At 38.3% G+C, this 21710-nt stretch overlaps 1 protein-coding gene across 1 annotated transcript in view; it reads right to left on the bottom strand.

The window, feature by feature from the left end:
• The window catches only part of CCDC60 (coiled-coil domain containing 60), a 104736-nt gene extending 87189 nt beyond the window's left edge, over positions 1-17547 (bottom strand). Inside the window, exons 1-2 of the mRNA XM_072415969.1 lie at positions 17476-17547; positions 15630-15949 (exon numbers count right to left, since the gene is read on the bottom strand). Coding sequence (XP_072272070.1) covers positions 15630-15932 — 303 coding nt within the window. The 5' untranslated portion in view covers positions 15933-15949; positions 17476-17547. The remainder of the gene's footprint in view (positions 1-15629; positions 15950-17475) is intronic.
• Positions 17548-21710: the final 4163 nt, after the last annotated feature.

Here is a 21710-nt window from a genome sequence, read left to right as displayed (position 1 = left end):
AAGGTAAAATGTAATGTAATATAGATCATTAGGCTCTTTTGATGCATTAGCTACATTAGGTTTATTTTACTCGGGCCTTTTACGTTTTTTATCACCTGGTAACTGCACATACAACACACACTTCCTGTTATTATGCTCACTTCCCCACTGTGTTTATGGAATAAGTCATGGTTGCTACCTAGAATAGACTACAAGGAGGTTCATTTCCATTACACTGGTGATAGGAGGATTAGTAGTTCACAGAAAGAAATAATGTGAAACTTGATTTTGCTTTCAGAGCAGTTCACATGAAGTGACAAGTGTTCTATATGTATAGCAATAATATTCAGTATTTTCTCCACTTGATGCTAATGTTCTTAGCCTAAAAAATAAAAACTATTGCAGCCCCCTAATTTAGGAATTGGTATACCTGATCTCAAAGAAGGGAGAAGAACAAAATGTAATATATTGCAGCTTACCAGGCCTTAAATGTGGTGGGTGCTTTTTTTTTTTATTAATCAGATGAGTTTGCCAGTAACACACTCTCTGTGTCTCTGTTCTAGGGTGACAACAATCTTACTTAATGCATTTGATCCAGCAAGCTTGAAATGGATTTTTTAAAAGTAATTTGGTATTTGTTAGCAAATGTTTTCAATCCTGGTTCAAATTCATTCCAGGTTTACAGGATCACCCAGCTTCACTGATAAAAGTGTATCCTCTTCAGCTTTTGAAAACTTTAGTAAATCAGGCCCAGTGTTTCTATTTTATTTTTTTTCTGGACCAGTCTACATAGGTTAAAAGGTTATGCAGCTAAAAGCTAAAACATGACGGTATATTATAATTATAAGATACACCTTTGGTTTTCTGCTGTTTCACTTCCTGTAAAAGTTCTCCAAAACCCAAATCTTTTTACAGCACAACAAAAATAGAAAAAGGAAAATAGTGGCCACTATCACTTTAAAACAATGGCTCTTTTGGTTTTTACTGCATTAACATTATCCAGTTGTCTTAAGTGCAGACACTAATAATATGCTTGAAGATGAAAAAAAGCTCTTCCTTTGTGAGCAGACGTTTTTACAATATCATTTCAGACAGATGAAGCTTTGTATTTGCTTGTACTAAAAAGGAAACTGTAATAGTGAGCAGCTTGATGAGCACTTGAGAAAGATAATTAGGATACTTTACATTTCACATATTAACAAAATAAAACTCAAACCTCTGAGGTTACAAAAAGCAATGTGAGCTACGTTAATTAAGCCTAAAGGGTCTCTATGGTAACTCGCACTTGCAATGTTTGCTAATGTTTAGCAGTCTAAAGTATATTTTTACTGCCTTATAGTCTTGCCAATCCTTAACATTCACTTCCCAGACTTCTAGACCAGCTATGGCCCATTCCTACACAGTCTGGAATAATGTATCTGCTGGGCTAATGTAGACCATGTGGAAGGTTTGATGGCATGAGTGCTCATTTACCAGTGCAACCAAATGTCTGGTTCAATAATCTAAACTAAATAAAAGAGAAAATCAGTTGCATTTAAAAATATTTATTTACATTTTCATTTTTTTAAGTACCAAAGACAGAACAAAAAAATACTCTCTGCAATGCCTGCGTTATAACTGCCTTGAAGGCAAAAGAATAAAATGAAAAGTGATTTAAGAACTATACCATAGGTGCGTTAATAAGAATATATATATATATATATATATATATATATATATATATATATATACACACACACACACACACATCATTTTGAAATGCCCAAACCGAACACCAAAACCCTGTCACCCCGTTAAACTAGAACTTACCTGTCAGGCAGGTGGTAAGTTATATTTTCATGGGTTGGCATGATGAACAGCAGTGACCATCTGTTAAATAGGTGCTCTTCTTCCACTGAGTGAGTCTAAAACACATATTTGTCCTAAATATTTAGGATAGGGTTCACTGAGGCTACGTTACTAAGGCTACGTACACACTTGCAATGGTTCTTGTCCGATAATCGGCTCAGGGCCGTGATCGGACGAGAATCTTGCGTGTATACAGCTCCCATCGTCCATCATCCGATTGACCGTCCTGGCGGATCCACGGACGATGGACGACAAACGATCTTAATGGAAGTGAAGGGGGAGGGAGCGCAGCGGGGGGGGGGGGCGCTCTGTCGTTCTCCCCCTCCACTCTCCATAGAGCAGAACAGCGCTGTATGTATAGCACTCTTTCATGCATTGTGCAGTAGTTTGTCATTGGAAAGGACTGTGAAAGATCCTTTCCCAACGACATTTATTGCACGTGTGTATGCAGCCTAATTCACAAAAAGGCCATGCTGAAACAGGAATAAATTATGGGAATAATAAAATTTATGTTTGTTGACCATAGTTTTCCTTCTAATTTTGTTGCAGCCTTACACAAGCATATAGACCAAAAATTATTAAAGCAAACTTGTACTTGCCCATTTTACGAAAAGCAACAGATTTGCTTAATAACTCAGGTCTTTCCTTTGAGCAAACACAAACGTAGTCAAAGCTCTACCCTAAACAAATCCTACCTGAGAAGGCGAGGGAGAAGCAGCTTAGCTAACCTATCCACAAGAATCTTAGACAAAATCTTTGCGTCTATGTTAACCAAAAATTGTGGGCGGTAAGATTCAGGATCACAAGGGTCCTTAACCTTTTTAAGAAGAACTCTAATGTATGCCTCTTGGCCTGATGGAAAGTAGCAACCCGGCTCCCACATGGTTGTAACGATTAAGGGTCAGGCTCAGAGTCCAGTAGCTGAAACAGCAAGTAGACACAGGCGGAAGCAGTCCAGGACTTATGCACAAGCAGCGGTAGCAGAGAAGGAGCAAACACAAACGTAGTCAAAGCACAAGCCAAGGTTGGTAGACAACTGAAAAAGTTGGAGACGGAGTGTGAGGACGAGTAGTCGGTTTAAACAGCAGCCAACAGGAAGTTCAGAGACATGGCTTAAATAGAAAGTTAACCTCCCTAGCGGTTCATTTCTTTCCGGCGTTATATGTCAAAAAACAGTACATTAATTTTCATGAAAGTTTATTTTACAGTATAATATATTAGTATGAGTATATTAAAGTTTGAAACACAAAATCATGTAAAAATAATAAATAAATTTTAAAAAATATTATACGCATACTATTTTATTATACTGTAAAATAAATGTTCATGAATACACATATAAATCCAATGTATTGCATTCAATACAGTTAATTTGTATTGCATTCAATACAGTTAATTTGTATTGAATGCAATACAAATGAATTTTGAATTTCCCGCCCCACCAGCAATGTACACACGCACTGACGTCACTGGGAACTCCTCTGGTGACTCATCGTGTGCAGAAGACACCAGAGGAAGAAGGAAGAAGACAGGGATTGCGACAATGGACAACCCGGGATGCCGGCGGATCAGGTAAGGCTGTATTTACTATTACTTCCCATAGGTTTACCTACCCCGAGTGTGACTCTGGGTTACCGCTTTCAGCAACTTTCTTCTACCCGGAGTCAAACTTGGGCTTACCGCTAGGGAGGTTAATGGGAGGGGCCAAGAGTTCAAGGTTCAGCAAGAAACTAAGTATCAAGATATCTGTCCAAAGAATCCAACAGAGTGCAAAAAGCAAACTCTCAAGTGGCGCAGTAGACAGAGCTGCAGCCAGACACCGAAGCATCCCTGGGTTCGGATCCTGACAGTACACCCCTCCTTCCAGGACAGACTCTGAACGTCTGAGGACCTGGTTTGTGGGGAAACCTGTGGTGGAATTCTCTTGTCAGTTTTGGGGCGTGAACATTTCCTTCAGGTTCCCAAAAAATTTCCTCTAGACCATATCCTTTCCATTGAACTAAATATTGAGGCTTCTTCCTGTAAACTCTGGAATCAAGGATACTCTTAACAACAAATTCTTCTTCATCCTGTACATCAGCCGGTGAAGGGGGTGGCAGAACTCCTCCAGGGAAGGGATTTTCATGAAATGGTTTCAGAAGAGATACATGGAAGACAGGGGTAATCTTCATACAGTTTGGGAATTTTTGGCGGAATGTTACTGGATTATTCTGAGCTGTAATTTGAAAAGGCCCCACAAATTTTTGTCCCAGATTGGAGGATGAAACATGGGTCTTTAAATAGAGGGTAGACAGACAGACTTTGTCACCTATTAGGAAGGTAGGAGCTGCTCTGCGATGTCTATCTGCAGTCTTCTTGTACCTTTTCTGAGCTTCTTTTAAATTCTCAATTAAATTCTCCTGAGCATCACGTAAGGCTGTTAATCTGCAAGTTACAGCGGGCATTGGATTTGGGATAGGCAGGTTAGGGATAAAAACCAGATGTTGACCTGTGTTAAAAAAAAAAGGTCTCTGAGAAGTGGAACTGTGTTTATAGTTGTTATAAGCAAATTCTGCAGTTGGCAGATAGTCTACCCAATCATCTTGGAGATAACTGATGAAACACTGCAGGTACTGTTTCAGAGTTTGATTGGTCCTCTCGGTCTGAACGTTGACTGAGGATGAAAGGAGGAAGACAAGGTAAAAGTGACGTCTAGAGCTGAGCAAAAGCTTTTCCAAAATTTTTAAGTAAATTGCACCCCTCTGTCAAACACTTCATTATCAGGTATTCCATGTAATCTGAATATTTCTCGAACCATCAGTTTAGCACTGTGAACCATCAGTTTAGCACTGCAGCTGTGAGTACTCCTCTTGTTGGGATGAAATAGGCCATCTTAGTGAGACGATCTAAAACCACTAATATAGTGGTCATGTCATTAGAAGGAGGTAGATCTACTATAAAAATCTATAGAGGGGAAGATCGGGAAGTCTTGCTTCGGGGCACAGGTCGGGCGAGAGGCAACATACCGGTAGTTCTTAACACCAAAAGGAACCGCGGGTTGCTGGCGGATCGGCCAGGGGGCGTTTGGAACTACCGGAGCCAGAGCCACTGGAGCTACGGAGCAGCAATGCATACGAAGGAGAGGGATTTCACTTCAGGAGGCGTTCCCTGGTGGTGGGCAGAGCCATTAGGCCAGGTCTGGCCTAGTGTGCTCCCGCCCACCCCATAAATGGCCTAGTGGTCATAAAACTTTGCCGACCCCTTTAAAAGGTCACTTTCCTGTTCCACATAAGGGGAGGACCAAGCTAGGGCTTCCTCCATCAGGACGTTAATAATAAACAGTACCTTTTTTTCGCTCAGCGGTAAATGCAGAAGATTGTATCTGGAAATAAATTTAACATTGGTTGAGGAAACCTCTGTATTGTCTGCGATCACTGTTGAATTTCCTGTAGTTGCCTCTGCAAACCATTGATCTCTTCTTGTTGACCTCTTACCACATTGTGTAGTTCAGAAAACTTTTCTTGGTAAGTAACACCAATCTTTTGCATTTCTGCCACAGAAGCTGCAACAGCGGACTGTTTTAGGCCAGGATATTCGGTAACGATCAAGGGTCAGGTTCAACAGCAGACATGTTTTAGGCCAGAATATTCTGTAACGATCAAGGGTCAGGTTCAGAGTCCAGTAGCTGAAACAGCAAGTAGACATAGGCAGCACTCCAGGATCTATGCACAAGCAGCAGTAGCAGAGAAGGAGCAAACACAAACGTAGTCAAAGCACAAGCCGAGGTCGGAAGCCAATGGTGTAACTTGGAGACGGAGTGCGAGGAAGAGTAGTCGTTTAAACAGCAGCCAGGGGTTGGTACACAGGTAACAGTTTGGAGAGCGCAATGTAAGAGTAGCAGAAAGAACAAGATATTGGCAGAGCACAATAATCTGGCAACAGGAAGTTCAGAGACATGACTTAAATAGGAAGTTCATAAGAAGGGGCCGAGAGTTCAAGGTTCAGAAAGAAACTAAGTATCAAGGTATCTTTGTCCAAAGAATCCAACAGAGTGCAAAAGGTAAACACTCAAGTGGCGCAGTAGACAGAGCGCCAGCCATACACCGAAGCATTCTTGGGTTTGGATCCTGACAATGGTGCAGTACAGTAATCATCAACTATATCATTCTTCATTAGTTTAAAAAATTAGTTTGTGAAGCCATCAAGGCCCGGAGCCTTGCCATTCTTTAAAGCTGATATAGTTGCCAGAATTTTGGGTGTCGTAATCGGCGCATTAAGACCATCTAGATCATTTGTCTGTATACGCGGTAATTTCACCTTAGAAAAGAAGAATAGAATAGGAAAGAATCACCAGGTTGTCTGTCCACCACTGAAGGAGAATACAAACTCTGGAAATATTGAGCCAGTTGATGGTTGATACATTTGGGATCAAAGACTTTTTCGACCAAGGGGGTATGCATCATAGAGATATGAGCACATTTGTAAGCATTACAGACCAAATGTGATAATATTTTTCCTGACTTATTGCCATATTTATGATATTCCAGGGACTTCTATTTGCATTTCAGTTGCTCATATTGCATAAACCAAGAGTTACATTTACGTTTTGCCTTACGCCGAATTTGCCTAGAATCAGAAGTATGATTATTAGTTAACTCCTGTTGCGCTTGTCTAAGCTCTTGTTGGGCTTCAAGAAATTGGGAGAGAGTAGATTTTCTTTTTTTTTTTTTTAAAAGAGATCAATCCTTCTCTTAAAAAAGCCTTGCCCGCCTCCCAAAAAAGAATAGGGTCATCTCTTTGATTGTTGTTATGATGAACATATTCAGACCAGGCTGAGGTAAGGGCATTTGGAACTCTGGATCCTTAACTAAAAATGATGGGAAACGCCAAGGTATATAACCCCCTTTCGGATACTGGTTCCATATTGCAATGGAAATGGGGAAATGATCTGAAATCAACATGGTATGTATTTCAGGTGATTCTACCATAAACATCAAAGAATCTGAACAGAACAGTAAATCTAATCGAGCTTGTGAGTGGTGTACCTGTGAGACAAATGTATGCTGCTTTTCCAGTGCTTTTCCAGTGGGTAGTGTTGGTGGCAAATATCATTCAAATGCATAGTAGTTACAAAATCATGAAGCATGGTGGAAGTCCCTTGTCGTCGAACACCAGAAACCGATTGAGAATACCTATCCTCAGGTTCTACCAGAACCGAGTTAAAGTCTCCTCCTACAATTTTGTGACACGTAGGATCTTGAACGATCCAACGGGTGACCTCTTGGAAAAAGGATACCGTAGGTGAGTTAGGTGCATACTGTATATATTGTAAAATGAGAATTCTTTGTCATTATATTGAATAGTAACCCAGAGAATACGCCCTCCGGGGTCACCCTGGAAAGATTTAACTTTGCCTGGAAATGTTTTGTGGAGTAACAGCATCCCTCCTGCCTTTCGGTAATCAGATGGGGAACCGTACACCTCACCAACCCACATCTTACGCATTCTATTAAAATCATTGCTTCCCAAATGGGTCTTCTGCAACATCACTATGTCGGCTTTGAGCATTTATAATGTATATTTTAAAAACCATATTAAAGCTAATATTGGACTTTATTGGTCAGGAATAGATCTGCTTTAAACTGTGTCACCATTAAATATGAGCATATACAGGGCAAAGTAAAGCTAGGTACACACTTGCAATAATTATGGCTAGAAAACGAACGATTAATATGCACGATTATGCACAAATATTTTGAACCGTCATATTGTGCACAATTCTGTACATGTTGTAACTATACGATTGTTCAAATATTATCCACCAATAGTGTACACACGCTAGATACGATCGTTTAAACAATGCAGGAAGTGACATGTAAAGGAGAAAGTGTACTGCAGAAACATCTACGATCATTGAACGACCGTACACACAATAGATAGTGAACGATCGTCGCTCAATCAGATCCGGCAGGACGGTCATTCATTTCCAGCATCGTTAGTCAGTCATTGTGCACTTTGTTGGTCAGTCGTTGTCCACTTTTTTGTTTAATTATCAGATGATCGGTCATTAGTTGTTCGTTTCCAACAATAATTATTGCAAGTGTGTACGCAGCTTCAGTCTATGGTCCAGGAAAACAGGGCTATTTAGATAAGAAAGATTAGGTTTGCACACCAAAACAACCAAAGTTTGTATGAGCCACAAATGGTATAGTAGGGCTCTTAAAACCCCAACAATGTATCCAACTGCCAAAAATCTAGTCAGTATGCATGTATGCCTCTTGGAATATGAACGGGAACAGGCATGGCTTGAGGGCTAGCACTCTTGCTTATTATACACTGCTGGGTTCTAGGTTTGAATCTGACCCAGGAAACAATCTGTAAGAGGTTTGCTTGCTCTCTCCTTCAAATAAATGCATATAATAATTGGCCCATGTATGCACCTTTAATGGCAACTCTGCTGAGAAAAATAAAACTTTCTGAAAAGCTCATTAAGGTGAACTGTTTATTTAAAGATATATAGCATGTTGAACAATTCTTCATTTACTGTGGCGTTCCTTTCTAAATGTCATTGCTCTCCAATCATGACAAATGAACCAAGAAAGAATTCTGGTACACCTAATTTTAAATAGTGTATACACTCATGTTCTAATAAACCAAAGAGGTGAGGAAATTAGTCATTTTTTTAATGAAAACACCAAAATTTGCAACATTGGGACTTGAAGTAGAAAAGATTTAACCTTTTCAATTTTAGTCGTGTTGACAGAAAGTTGTTCAACCATGAGCTTGAACACTAGAGGAGTTAAATGCATGTCAGTACACATTACCATCCTGAAGAAAATACTTCTCAAAAGGTCTAAGGAAAATTAAATCATTAGTATAATGAAGATGAGGTGTAGTTATTCACAAAGTCATGGCTATCATGTGCTAATTAAAACCCTCGAGAATTACTCGAGTGCTTCTTGTCATAAATGTGATTGGAGCCAATAAAGACATTTAGATCTGGTACCTCACTCTGCTATTTTTTCCTTCCACTTTATGAAATCATCAAAATGCTTCTGCATCTCATTTTTCAGGGACTGAAATAGAAACTGAAGCACAAACTGATCACTGAGGAACAATCTGAGATATTTTATAACAGGCATAAGAAAGTCAAGTGAGTCATCCACTCTCAGATGCAAGAATGAGCCAGAGGTTTGGACTATCACATTTATTGCCATCAAGAACACTGAAAGAGTAGAATGATTATGAAGAACCACATGATTGATTATGGAGCCATTTAAAAGTTTAATGTATTGAAAATAGAGCCAGATGGGGCATAAATAAATGTAATCAAGTTCTGGTACAAAGTAAGAACCAGAGCTAAAAAATATGCCATCCTTAGTAACTGTACCCATCATAACACTTGTAAATCACTTGAAAACCTCTTTGAGAACTATCCCATGAAAATATTCTACTTATCTAGAACCACATCCACTAAAATTCTTGAATCATTGACTGATTTAGGCCTGTTTCTGTTACTACTTCATTTATTCCTGTTTTTACTTGACTCTTATGCAGGTATGCAATAAAATTTCCAACTAACATGCCCCTCTTTAGTAACTGTACCCATCAGATAATGACGCTTGTAAGTATGAAAATCTCTTCTAGAACTACATGAAGATTCCCCACTAATGTAAGATAAATGTGACTAGGATTCTTCAATCACTGCCTGAGTTGGCCCAGGTTCCTGTTACTACTTTTGGTATTCCTGTTTTTACTAGACTCCCAAGCCAGTGTTAAAATTAATTTCTCCATTATAAATTTCAAAGTAACTACGTTATATACACATACCATAATAATATAACAATTTCCCAGTTATTCAACTCCTTGGTCCTTTTTTTTGTGATTCATGAATCTCTTGATCCAAATTGTTGTAACTAGCATAGGAATAATCTAGAATGGGTGGGAGTAAATCAAAGTTCCTAAAGGAAACAAAATCAAACTATTTAATTATACTGAAATTATTTGTCAAAGTGAAACTTTGAGCAAAGGGCTACAATACATGAATGTTTTCTGATTGTCAGTTCCCATCGTAAAACATGCACTTCTATTAGTCAATATGATTACTCTGCTACCACTTATCTTAGTGTTACTCCTTCCTGGGCCAACTGCCTGCTTGTTGAATAGAGGCGCTGATCCAATGACCAATGTCGGAGAGTTGAAATAGGAAGCTGAGCTGCTTTACCATGCAGATTTATTGTTTAGATTAGAACCATGAGAGTCACTATTGAGCAGTGTGAAAATGACTAAATAAAATTACTAATCCTATGGCAGGGATTACTAGTACTCTGTATTACAACTGTTTAGTATTATAGATGTGGTAAATATATCTAAAAGATATGTAATAAAGCTGAACAAGTCTACCATTGTGTCTTTGGGCAACTACAGACATCACTAGAATGAATTAGAATGAACTAGACCAATTTTTCAACTGGTTCCATAAATTGTCATCCAAGAGCAATAGTGGCAATGCTTTAATATGTTGTACTTAATAAAATACAATTTGTTTGCAGGTTATGTTAAAAATTAATTAAAGGATTAATATTAAGTACATGGCAAACTACATGTATTGCTTCCATAAACAAAATAAATAAACAGCATATCTGCTTTGGTAATGCAAATAGACTGTCTTGTCAAGGCTGCTGTAGGCTACCTAATTAGAATGCAACCTGCATAGCTTACCTTAATGTTCTCTATAAACATACTTGTAAGCTAAACAATATATTCCCACTATTGGTCTGAAAAATGTATTTATCTAAACATCACATTTAGAGTTGGGCTACCTTGAGTTATGCTGCATTTTTTTAATTCAGTCATTCAACATTTCCTTATTCTTTTGATAAACAACATAAAAGAAAGGAAAACATAGGCTAATTACCTTCCTAAAAAGTTTGATTTTGTTTTTTGTCTGTTTATGATCAAACATTCAGTTTTCCTGCATTTCTGATGTGAGCAATAAGAATCTGAAATCAGTTTGTTTTATACTTTTTCTAGAGTTTAGTAAAGATTGCTTTATATGTACTATGTCATAGGACTGTGTGCTTTATTGATTTATTTTTGTACTTAGTATAGGACATGTGGATATATTAGAGCAGTAGGGAGTATTTTGGAAAATAAGGAGTTCATTGCCTTAAGATGAGTTTATGATGTTTGGCAAAGACAACACCATAAAGATTTTTGTTTGTCCAAAATTCACAGACACAGCCAATTGAATCTCTATGGAACCATTGCAAGGCAAATAATTCTGAGCTGAAAAAACAGGATGATGGCTGACCGCATGTCTTCTGGGGTTTGTGATGGGGTCATAAACAATCTCATCATCATCCAAAACTGAAATAAAGGCTATATTGTATATAACATTCAGAGAAATATTGAAATAAAACATTTCTGGTACATATGTATTCATTTACCTAGAGTAATGTCATCACTAGGTCTGGCTGGTGGCTGGAGGGAGAGGCCAGAGCTTGGCTGGTGCTCTGGCCTGATGCAAGTAGTAAACTGGCCCCTGGGATGAGGTATCCAAATATCAAAATGTGTTAGGCATATTACTTCCATTGACACTGACTACAATGTACATTACATAGTACTAAACACCACTTTCTCTAGTATATGTTGTATATACCAGCCCTAACTGATGCACATAAATCGATGCTTTTTACATGTATTTATTGTCTTGGCAATTATCAGGGGTCCCAAAGCTCAAGTGTTAGCTCTATGTCTCTAATCTGGGTGCAGAAACCCATATCTAGTGGAAAAAGTATACAAAAACATTCCTATTAAACTGATTCTATGATTCCTGTCATAACTGTGACCATCTACACAAGGCAATAATACAACCTGATTAGGATTGGGTGGTTTGCAGTGATGTAGCTACAGATCTGTCGGCCCCAGTGCTTTCCCCTTCACCCCGATCAGTAAATTTTCATCCTACCTATATTTTGGAAGTGGCCTTACAGCCAGTGATGTAGCTACAGAATAGTGTTGCTGACTTCAGAAGACGGGAGGGACCTGTACAGAAGACTATAGGGAAAACGGTGGACCCAGCCAGGTGAATGCTGCCCAATGGGGAAACCAGATGGGATCCAGGTAGGTAGACACTGTTAGGAAACAAGCTGGTGTCTAGCAGCAGCAAGATGGAGATAGCCACTGTATTGTGAAGGAAGCAACCTAGATTTTCTTTGCTTTAAAGAAACAAATATTTTTTGGTAAATGTTTCAATGTGCTTTTTTAAGGCTGGGTACATACGTGCAATAATTGTCGTTGGAAAGGTTCTTTCATAATGCATGGACGAGCACTGCACACTTAGTGCCCTTCTGCTCTATAGAGGGGAAAGGGGGAAAAGGACAGAGTGGCACCCTGCTGAACTCTCTCCTTTTTCCTTTTCATTACGATCATCCATCGTACGCGGATCCGCCAAAACAGACGATGGAACGACGGACGGCGAGCTCTGTACACATCTCAGGCTCTCGTCCGACATCAGCCCTGAGGCGAATATCAGATGAAAATCATCTGACATGTGTACAAAGGCTAAAGTTATGCCTAGAGCAGTCATTCTCAACCAGGGTTCTGAGATAGGTTGGGGTTCCTTGAGCTATGGTAGACTGACCCCTCCTGTCTGTGCCTGTATAGATTTGGGCCAATACCAAATAGGCATGCCACAAATGATCTTTACGTATGTTTATGAGGGTGACATCTTCTCTCTGACCACCCAATATGAATGTAATTCTCTGACCAATTATTTTATAATGCCAATAGTTAATTTTTGATTGTAAATTGAAATTTGTAAAATGAACATTTCAGTGTAAAAACTATCCACCAATAATGTCAAATACTCTAGGTATTCCATATTCTTTGTTTTTCTATCACATACTGATATTCATAACATACCATGAGTAGGTGTGTTCTGAGAACTAAAAATTATTTCAGGGGTTTCTCTTGGGTAAAAGTATGAGAAGTGCTGTCCTGGAGAGAAATGACGGAGGCAAAAATACCTGTTGTGTGCTTTACTAGTCTTCCAAAGCCGCTGCCAAAAAGTGAAGTGCTTGGTTTTGTGCAGATCTTTTCCTCTGGCAGATCCAGGTGAACAGAATACATTGCATTGCTATCACTAATTATACCTCATATAAACAAGATGTGTTATCATACATTTCACATAGATACAGTATTAATGCACAGCTATTTTTGGGCAGGTGAACTATCAAGCAGAGATGGGTGCTTTGCAGTGAAATGCATATTTAGTAGGTTATAATCAGCAAGTCTGTAGTCATGGATACTGAGGTAATCCTGCCCAATGTGTAAAAGTGTCATTTTATCTAAAAATATATATATACATTTAATATATATGTGATACCTTACACTCCCACAAGAGGACAAGAGGAATCCAGGAATATTCTCCCACACCTAGGACAATGTAATAAAATATTGTCCAAAAAAGTATACTGTTACTGAGTATTTGTATAGCATCAATTTATAGTCCCTAGCCATGTCACTGACTGTTATCATAGGACCTCACAATGTACTTTCCCTATCACAGTAATAGTGGAATCTGACTAGGATAACTAACCCATAGTATTTTGTATGTATATATTAACCGTGAAATATTTTATTATATTTCAGCTAACTGTATTAGTTTTATGTAAAGCAAGAATATTTTCAGCAAACGCAGAAAGTATGTTGATCCTGCTAGAAATGCAGTGCTTGACAATTTCTGTAAGATAAACTGCAAGCAAAAACATTCATTATCTTTCTTTTGTAAACTATTATTACCATCATCCTTCATGTAATGGAGATTACCAAAGGTGGGTACATTTGTAGTACAGCCTGGGCAACCACCAGGTCTCCATCCATAGATTCAGTACTGCAGAAGTGAACAAAGACACCTTAGGCACCAAAGGTGGGTACATTTGTAGTACAGCCTGGGCAACCACCAGGTCTCCATCCATAGATTCAGTACTGCAGAAGTGAACAAAGACACCTTAGGCACTGCAAATGTGTTATTTGCAGGATTACTACATTGAAATAAAGAGAAAAGGGCCTGAAAAACTACTACTAAGTTCAGTTAAACTGCAATATATAATTAACTTTTGTTTTTGGATATGCTTTAGGCATTAAACATGTTTGAAATGTATGCAAAAGTAAGCATTAAAAATGCTCAGAAAAATTACATAAACAGCCATTAAGCATAACTAAAGTAACACTTTTAAAAATCTATGATCAGGCAGGCCATTATTGAAGAAATGCACCTACCTGATCACTCCAGGTTGCTGACAAAAACTGAGCTGTGCTGAGCATGCCTGGATACCCTGCAATCCCAGCTGCCCCTGTGTGTGCTGGGAGTGCATGAACTGCACCTGCGCAGGAGATACGTCATAATAGGCCAGCCAATCCAGATGGCCAAAGATCGTCTCCAGGTGGAGAAGAAAGAACTTGCTCCATACCTCCTTCCCCCTATGCCGACTTTGTCTCCTAAACAGTTTCCAATAACCTTTGTTATCAGTTCTCTTCTTCCAGTGACAACAGAACAATAAATCACAAGCTCTTTTGTATTGTATCTGTAGTTATGCAGACACAGTGTTAGCACAGGAGGTACAGCTTTGTAGCACCATGACTCACTGAACTGCTTGTGCAACACTATGGCCCTGATTTATCAAAGCTCTCCAAGACCGGAGAAAGTACACTTTCAACAGTGAAGCTGGGTGATCCAGCAAACCTGAAATGGACTTCTTCAAAGCCATTTGCTATTTGCTAGCAAAGGTTTTGAATCCTGGACCAGATTAATTCCAGATTTGCTGGATCACCCAGCTTCACTAATGAAAGTGTATTCTCTCCAGCCTTGGAGAGCTCTAATAACTCAGGTCCTATGTGTAAGTATAGGTTTGTGTGAAATAAGACATCAGGAGAAGTGTGTTGGATGATCCTTGTAGTCCACATAGGAAATGAGTGCTCAAAATATCTGCTACAGCTTCTAATGCTTCTGTAGGAGTCAAGATGTGCAGAGAAATGGGACTAATTGTTTTTAGCACAGGAAGACTATCAAAAAGCACGAAAAAGAAAAGTAAGGCTGGTTTTCGCTTTAGGCCAACCCATTCTAATTGGCTGAAAAGGTATAAAACTGGCCAAGAAAATGGACTGCAATTTTTCCAACATAGCACACCAGAACATTAGAGTGTGTTACGGTGTGTTAATATTATTATTATTATTATTATTAATAATATTAATATTAATAATAATATTGAACAGTATTTATATAGCGCCAACATATTATGCAGCAATGTACGTGTTTTGTGTTGCAACGCATATGCAATAAAAGCTGCTTTGTCTTAGTGCATTCAGCTTTTATTCAAAACGAAGGACACCACAACACGCTATATGTATAAATGAATCCCCCCGCCCCCCCCAACGTTTCTTCGAGCCTTTATTGCTGAAGAGGAATTTTTTTTGAAGTCAGTATCCTTCACTTTATAATCATCGTCCCACTTACAAGGTTAGATATTCAATTGTGCATTATATCTATCTTTATTATTGTTTGTACAATTGTTTGTAATGTGTATGCACTACTGTACAGCACCGAGGAGGATAATGGTGCTATAGAAATCATTAATAATATTATTTATACATAGATTACACATATTTAGCAATACGTGGAAATATGCAATACTATTTCGTGTTTAGTTATCTAGCAATCTTAGTGGTGAGCAGCTGAGCTCTAATAAACCATGTAAAGACAAAGAAGAAATAAATCTTGTATTAATACCATAAACAGAAATGAAATAAGTATTAATTACCAGCTCATCTTGTCCTAGGGAATGAAGGATGAGTTTCTTTGCTTCCAGGAAGAGAGGCTGTCCTAGTTCTTCATAGGGTTTGTAATTGGGTGAATTATAGCCTTGCTGAGACAATTGCTTCTGTCTGCGGTAGTAGTTGGCTCGAAATATTTCATCCCGGCAAGGTACCCAGCAGTTGTAATGAGTGGCACTTCTGGCCTGGATTTTCAGACCCTTCTGGCTGGGAATTGGAAGAGGTTGAATGACCACATAACTTTTGGGATCACTAGGATGTCCTGCATTTCCTGGCATCTCTGTCCTCATGAAACCTTTAAATAGAACTGAAAATGACTGTATATTACATGTATGCATTTCTCAGTGAAGTGTCAGTGAAGTGTCAGTGAAGTGTCAGTGAAGTTGCCTCTATGAACCTAATCCCTAAGTAGCAATTTTAAATCAGTGAATACTTTTAATAGCCTGTAGCAGGAAAGGTGAGGCTTGCTCAATTGAAAGCTAACTAAAAGGAAACCATTTTTAGAAAGTTGAATACAAAAACATGGAATACTGAATATAGGTATTGTGGATGAACAGGTGGATTTGTGTAAACTGTTTGGTCTGTGCCCTTGTGATCATCTTGTGTCCTCCTTCCCACACTTGTTGGGGTGGGAGTGACCTAATAAGTTGTGGCTGTTATGACCCGACAAGGGTAACAGAAAGAAAGTAGCTGGTAATATACAAACTATAACCTCATCTAACGAGTTTTTTTTTACATTGTAATGTAACAGAGATTTGGCCAAAAAAGCTAGCAATGGTCATGTAACGATTTGATTGGTTAAGATCAGTGAATAATTGTTGACTCCAGATATCACAGAATTCAGTACTGACATTTTCTGGATAAGAACAAGAAATGCCAGCTTCTCCCTGCCTGACTCTTCCCAGTTAGATGAAATGAAAATGGGCACTCCAGTAAACCCGTTGTCTGATCTTGCTGTTGGAACTGTTGCTGTTCTGAACCATTGTACGCTCCAATAAAGTACTACATTTTAATTAAGCAGAGTGTTTTGTGTCCTTCTATAACACTTCCATTAGTTCTGATCTTTACTTAGTGGGGCTGTGCGGACTGCAGAGAACACATGCGGGGGTTCAGGGCTCAGCCATGTTTGATTTTAGCTCAGCAGCGGACAAATTAAATCCGCTATAGGGGGGAGAGGGTTCATAAATGACAATTTCACTTAGGGGTCTATTTATAAAGCAGTGAATCTGACAATCACTTAAACATTCTCTGATGAAGAGTCTTTTAGGACCATGTGTTTCAATGGTAGTAATTGATTATCCACCAGGGAATGTTAAAGTGAATGTCAGATTTACTGCATTATTATTAGATCCTTTTGAAGTCTTTGAAGACTGCAGAACAAGGGGGCTACATACATTATATACAGTGCACCTCCTATTAAATGACATGATATGCTTCTCAGAAAACAAGTCAAAGTAATATTATTGTACATGCTATCTTTTTTGCTCCATTTTTACATAGCTGAGATCAAGCTTAGACAAAACTTATATATAAATATATTATTATCATTAGATATATATACAAATATATATAGACAAACATTCATATGAATAAAAGTAAGTAAGTTTGCCTGGCTGTATAATAGTTAGTCTTGTCACAATACCTTTTGCTGGTCATCTTGGTCTGCATGTAAATGTAGGTAAACAAAATAAAAAGGTAAAAAAAATTGTAATATATAACCTCTACATGTAATAGAATAAAGTTACATACATATAAATAAAAATATTAATATAATTATTTGCAATATATTCAGTATTATTTATATGCATTATAATCAGGATTTAAAATGCAAACCTGCAATGACATCAGTGATCTGTGCATGGAAATCCTAGCACTCCCCTCCACATGAATGGAGCTTTGCACAGCCAGGGTTACCATTGGTAACATGAATGTTTGGGTCACTGCACTTAGGAAGAATAGGGAGGGGACAAAACTGAAACAGTAAGCTTTTCTTATCAGCACAGCTCTAAATGTTTCTAATATGCACTTTGCTACAATACATTTATAGCATGACATGAAAAATATACCTACTAAATGTTACAAAGTGAAATCTTCCTTATCCCCTCCTAAGAAGTGGTTTGTCCCAAAGTCTATAAATACTGTTCAGTCAGTCCTTTGTCCTGTGAATGGAGTGGGAGGAGAGGGTAGCAGTGTAGTCTTAGTTGTGGGCCAGGCTCGCTGGTTTCAGAAGTGTTTGTCCCTGTAACTATAATAAACTTTGGTGACATGTCATGTCTGTTAGTGGAAGCACAAAGACATTGCACACTGTGTTTGTGAGGAGGAATTGCTGTAACAGGAGACAGTGGCACTGCCTTTGTTGTGTTACTAATGACAGGGCAGCTACTGATCAACAAAGTGCTTGGTAAATTCTTGTTTTAATCCTACACAGCCAAGGGCGTTTGAAAATGAACTACTAATTACTAAATTGCTAATTGTTGGTCTGGTGCACTTTCACTGAACTCCATAATAAATACATAGGTCCTGATTTATTAAAGCTCTCCAAGGCTAGAGAGAATACACTTTAATCAGTGAAGCTGGGTGATCCAGCAAACCTGGAATGGATCAGGTCCAGGATTTGCTGGATCACCCAGCTTCACTGATGAAAGTGTAGCCTGTGCAGCCTTGGAGAGCTTTAATAAATCAGGCCAAGTGTGAGAAATATAGCTTGTCATGACAACAAGCATCCACATTGGAATATTTCCTCTTATTACCTATTCAGGGGGAAACGTGTAGGTCATAAAATCGTGATAGAGGTTCTAAACCTCTCCACGTGATGAAAATCTAAAAGGTTGCATTTAGCTATGCATTAAATCTAGTTATTCCTGGATAATGGATTTGAAATAGGAATAAAGACTGCCGCTCATTTTACAAATCTCTGACATTTTTATTTTGAATGGGCTCTCCCTCTTTTAAGACCATGAATTCCTATGAGCACCATATGAAAACTCCCTGACATCACAGCAATGACTAAGAGGGCCCTCTGCATAAAAATAATATTCTAAACCAGTCATTCTCATCCACAGATTCACAAGTTCCTTCAGTTCCTCCAAATATATATTCATGCATTTTAAAAAAACATATTACTGAATAGAAAGTCATATATTTTTGAAAAAAACTGTGATAATAGTTTTGCAAAGCAAAGATGGTAACACATTTTTTAATAAACTGCTGTGTACCAAAATTTTACAATGTGATCAGATCCCATAGGTTTAGATTTCCCCTAAAAGGTTAGGTAGACTGGCTGGTTTGTTACTGGCTTTTGTCTAGCTCCAGTGAAGATTGTTGTACAATTGCTGGAGGCCCAATGTGGAATGATACATTTAGTTAGGCTGACTTAAATACCCTTTAAGATTGTGGTCTTTAGGATTATCTAATCTTGTTAACCTTGTTACAGGTAAAACAATTACATATTTGACCTGATGCAAAGCTTCGGACGCACTTCGGATGATTATTGGTCCAGCTCTTCTCAGACAAAAATGTGACGTGTATGCCAGGGCAGATTGATGAATGACTGATCAGGAATGACTGCTATATTTTCCTATAAAGAAAAGAACGGCAGGGTGCCCCTCGTTCATCCCCCACCTTCTTTTTCTCATCTGGCATCCGTACGAAGCTTAGAGTGGAACTAAACCCACGATACTCACCTATCACAGATCTGTCACAGGGCGCTGCAATCTTCATCCTTCCCTCTTGCCATAATGACTTGCCATTCCCGGCATGTGCAAGGGAAGTCGGGACTGACAGATATTCCTGGAACACAGCACCTTTGACTGCTGGGCAGTGATGGGCAGTGACTGCTGGGCAATGATCAGGCGGGTAGAAACAGTTATTGCAGAACAAATATTTGACTGTCCCTTTCTGCAAAAACCACTTACCTGCATGCATGTTGTTCAAAGTAGTTATCTATAAAGATGTTGTTGTAGTCACCTTTGGCTTTCTTTACACTGAACACTGATTTAGGAAGGCTTTTTCCTCATTGACTCCCCAAAAGCTGGTTTTCCAAGACCTGAAAATTATTTCAAGGATTCTTCAGGGGTTTGGTATATCAATGGTACAGACAATGGTTCTGTCATACTGATAAATATAGCTTTACCTTAGCTTGAATTTATATACCTAACTATCCATAGCAGGAAGCACCTTTACTTTTTCCCCCCTGCTCCCCCAGAACCCCCTAGGGGCAAGCTCTTACCCTTTAAATGAAAATGATTAGGTTTTCATTTATTTAAAGGAAAAGCAGGTGAGCAATGACTTGCCATAATTATTTTATTACAAATTTATTTTAGTTATCAGATACAGAAATGATAACTAGTGGTAACCTAATAGGAGTATCTAAGCTAAACCGCTGCATAGCCTTTCCTCTAAAACCGCCAGTCAGTGAAGTCTGAGAACTGACCAGACCATGATTTGTGGTTAACCAACAAAAATGATATAAATCTATTAATTAACATTTGTAGCATTTTTTCTTTGATGTATTTATGCAGTTTCCATGAAGTACAGTTTTAAATAGATTTTCAGTACTGACCACAAAACTTCAATAAATAAATAAAAAAACTCTCCTCTGTGAAATATAAAGAACATTTTTCTGGTGAAGAAGTTACCATAATTGTAAAAAGCACACATTTCCCAAAATGTCTTAGTTCTCAGTGGCAAGGATGATCATAAATGCATAGATCCCGTTATCATTCAATGGTTTAAACATTTGTGGGCACAGACAACATTTTTTTTCCTTAGGTACTTAATTCCAGAAATCAGCTAATCTGCCTTGTAATGATTTTTTTCCAACATTTATGCATTTATATAATATCAGTCTTTCTAATTCAAACTACTGTAAAGGTGCAGAGAAGATATTGTACCCACCCTTACTATAACTTTTGTGGTGCACGGGGTCACATCATCAACTAAAGCCCATGGAACAATGAGCACTCCAATCTCACAAGAAGATGCTTCAGCACAGTGGACTGAGATTTTTATGCTGTGGTGGAGCAGGAGACAAAATACTCAGTTTTGTACTAATAAAACAATTTGGCCTGGGAATAATTCAGATTCTGACAGATTAATCTGCTTAATTCAGCTTTACTGTGCTACATTCATCAATGTTACAGTAAGTTGAAGGACCAGCTTTTCAGCAAGCCATAGACTTGAGATGATTGGTGTTTGATCCAACAAGTAATCCACGCCTCCGTATGTCTATGGCCACCCTTTCATCCCTGCAGACAACCTTGGTGGACTGATCTAGGTGGGGAAAATAGATTGTCCTCGATGATCACTAATACTCTCCTTAGACAGAGCAGTCCTGGAGTATATGTTCAATGCCTAAACATGCATGACTTGGCTGATCAGCGGGTGATCATGCATGCTTATGCCTTGAACATTTGACCATCTTATCTATTTTGACTAATTTGTTTTATTTAGTGTGGCTCCTAGCATATTTACCCCTAGGTATACTCAAGGCTAAGCATACACTATTAGATGTATACTCAGCACATGACCAATATTCCCTTGACTCTGACCCTTGACCAAAATTCCCCTGAAAATCGGGAAGTAATATTAGTTATCATTTTTGTGCCTTTCACCATTCAATATCAAACAGGTTTCAACAAAAATCTGTTTCAAAATAATTCCGAATGTCTCCATCACTCAATGAAGTACAAAGCTATTTGGACATCAGATGCCTGCTGATGCCGCCGGTGAAAAGGACAGCTGATCAATGTTCAATTGATTTTCCAGTCCAAATTCATTGAGAAATACTGTAGTTTTAATACATTTTCATTCAATGCTATGTTTTAATCGAAACAAGATTCTAACATTGCATAATGTATGCCTAACATTATAAGTCGGAACAACCATTACACTCGTTAGAAATGTTTTTTGTTTAGCTGTAGAAAAGTATTGTTATGGCAAAGGTAACCACTACATCTTACGTACAGTAAGCAATACATTTTAGTTTTTTGAGTTAAGATATGCTTTATTTAATTACAAATAAATTGTGCTTTAATATGTATGCATTTAAATTCCATAAATGCCTGGAC

The sequence above is a fragment of the Pyxicephalus adspersus genome, chromosome 6, assembly GCF_032062135.1.
Source record: "Pyxicephalus adspersus chromosome 6, UCB_Pads_2.0, whole genome shotgun sequence".
NCBI classification, from domain to species: domain Eukaryota; kingdom Metazoa; phylum Chordata; class Amphibia; order Anura; family Pyxicephalidae; genus Pyxicephalus; species Pyxicephalus adspersus.
Note: the sequence above shows the minus strand (reverse complement) of the source record. Positions and strands in the feature narration are given on the sequence as shown.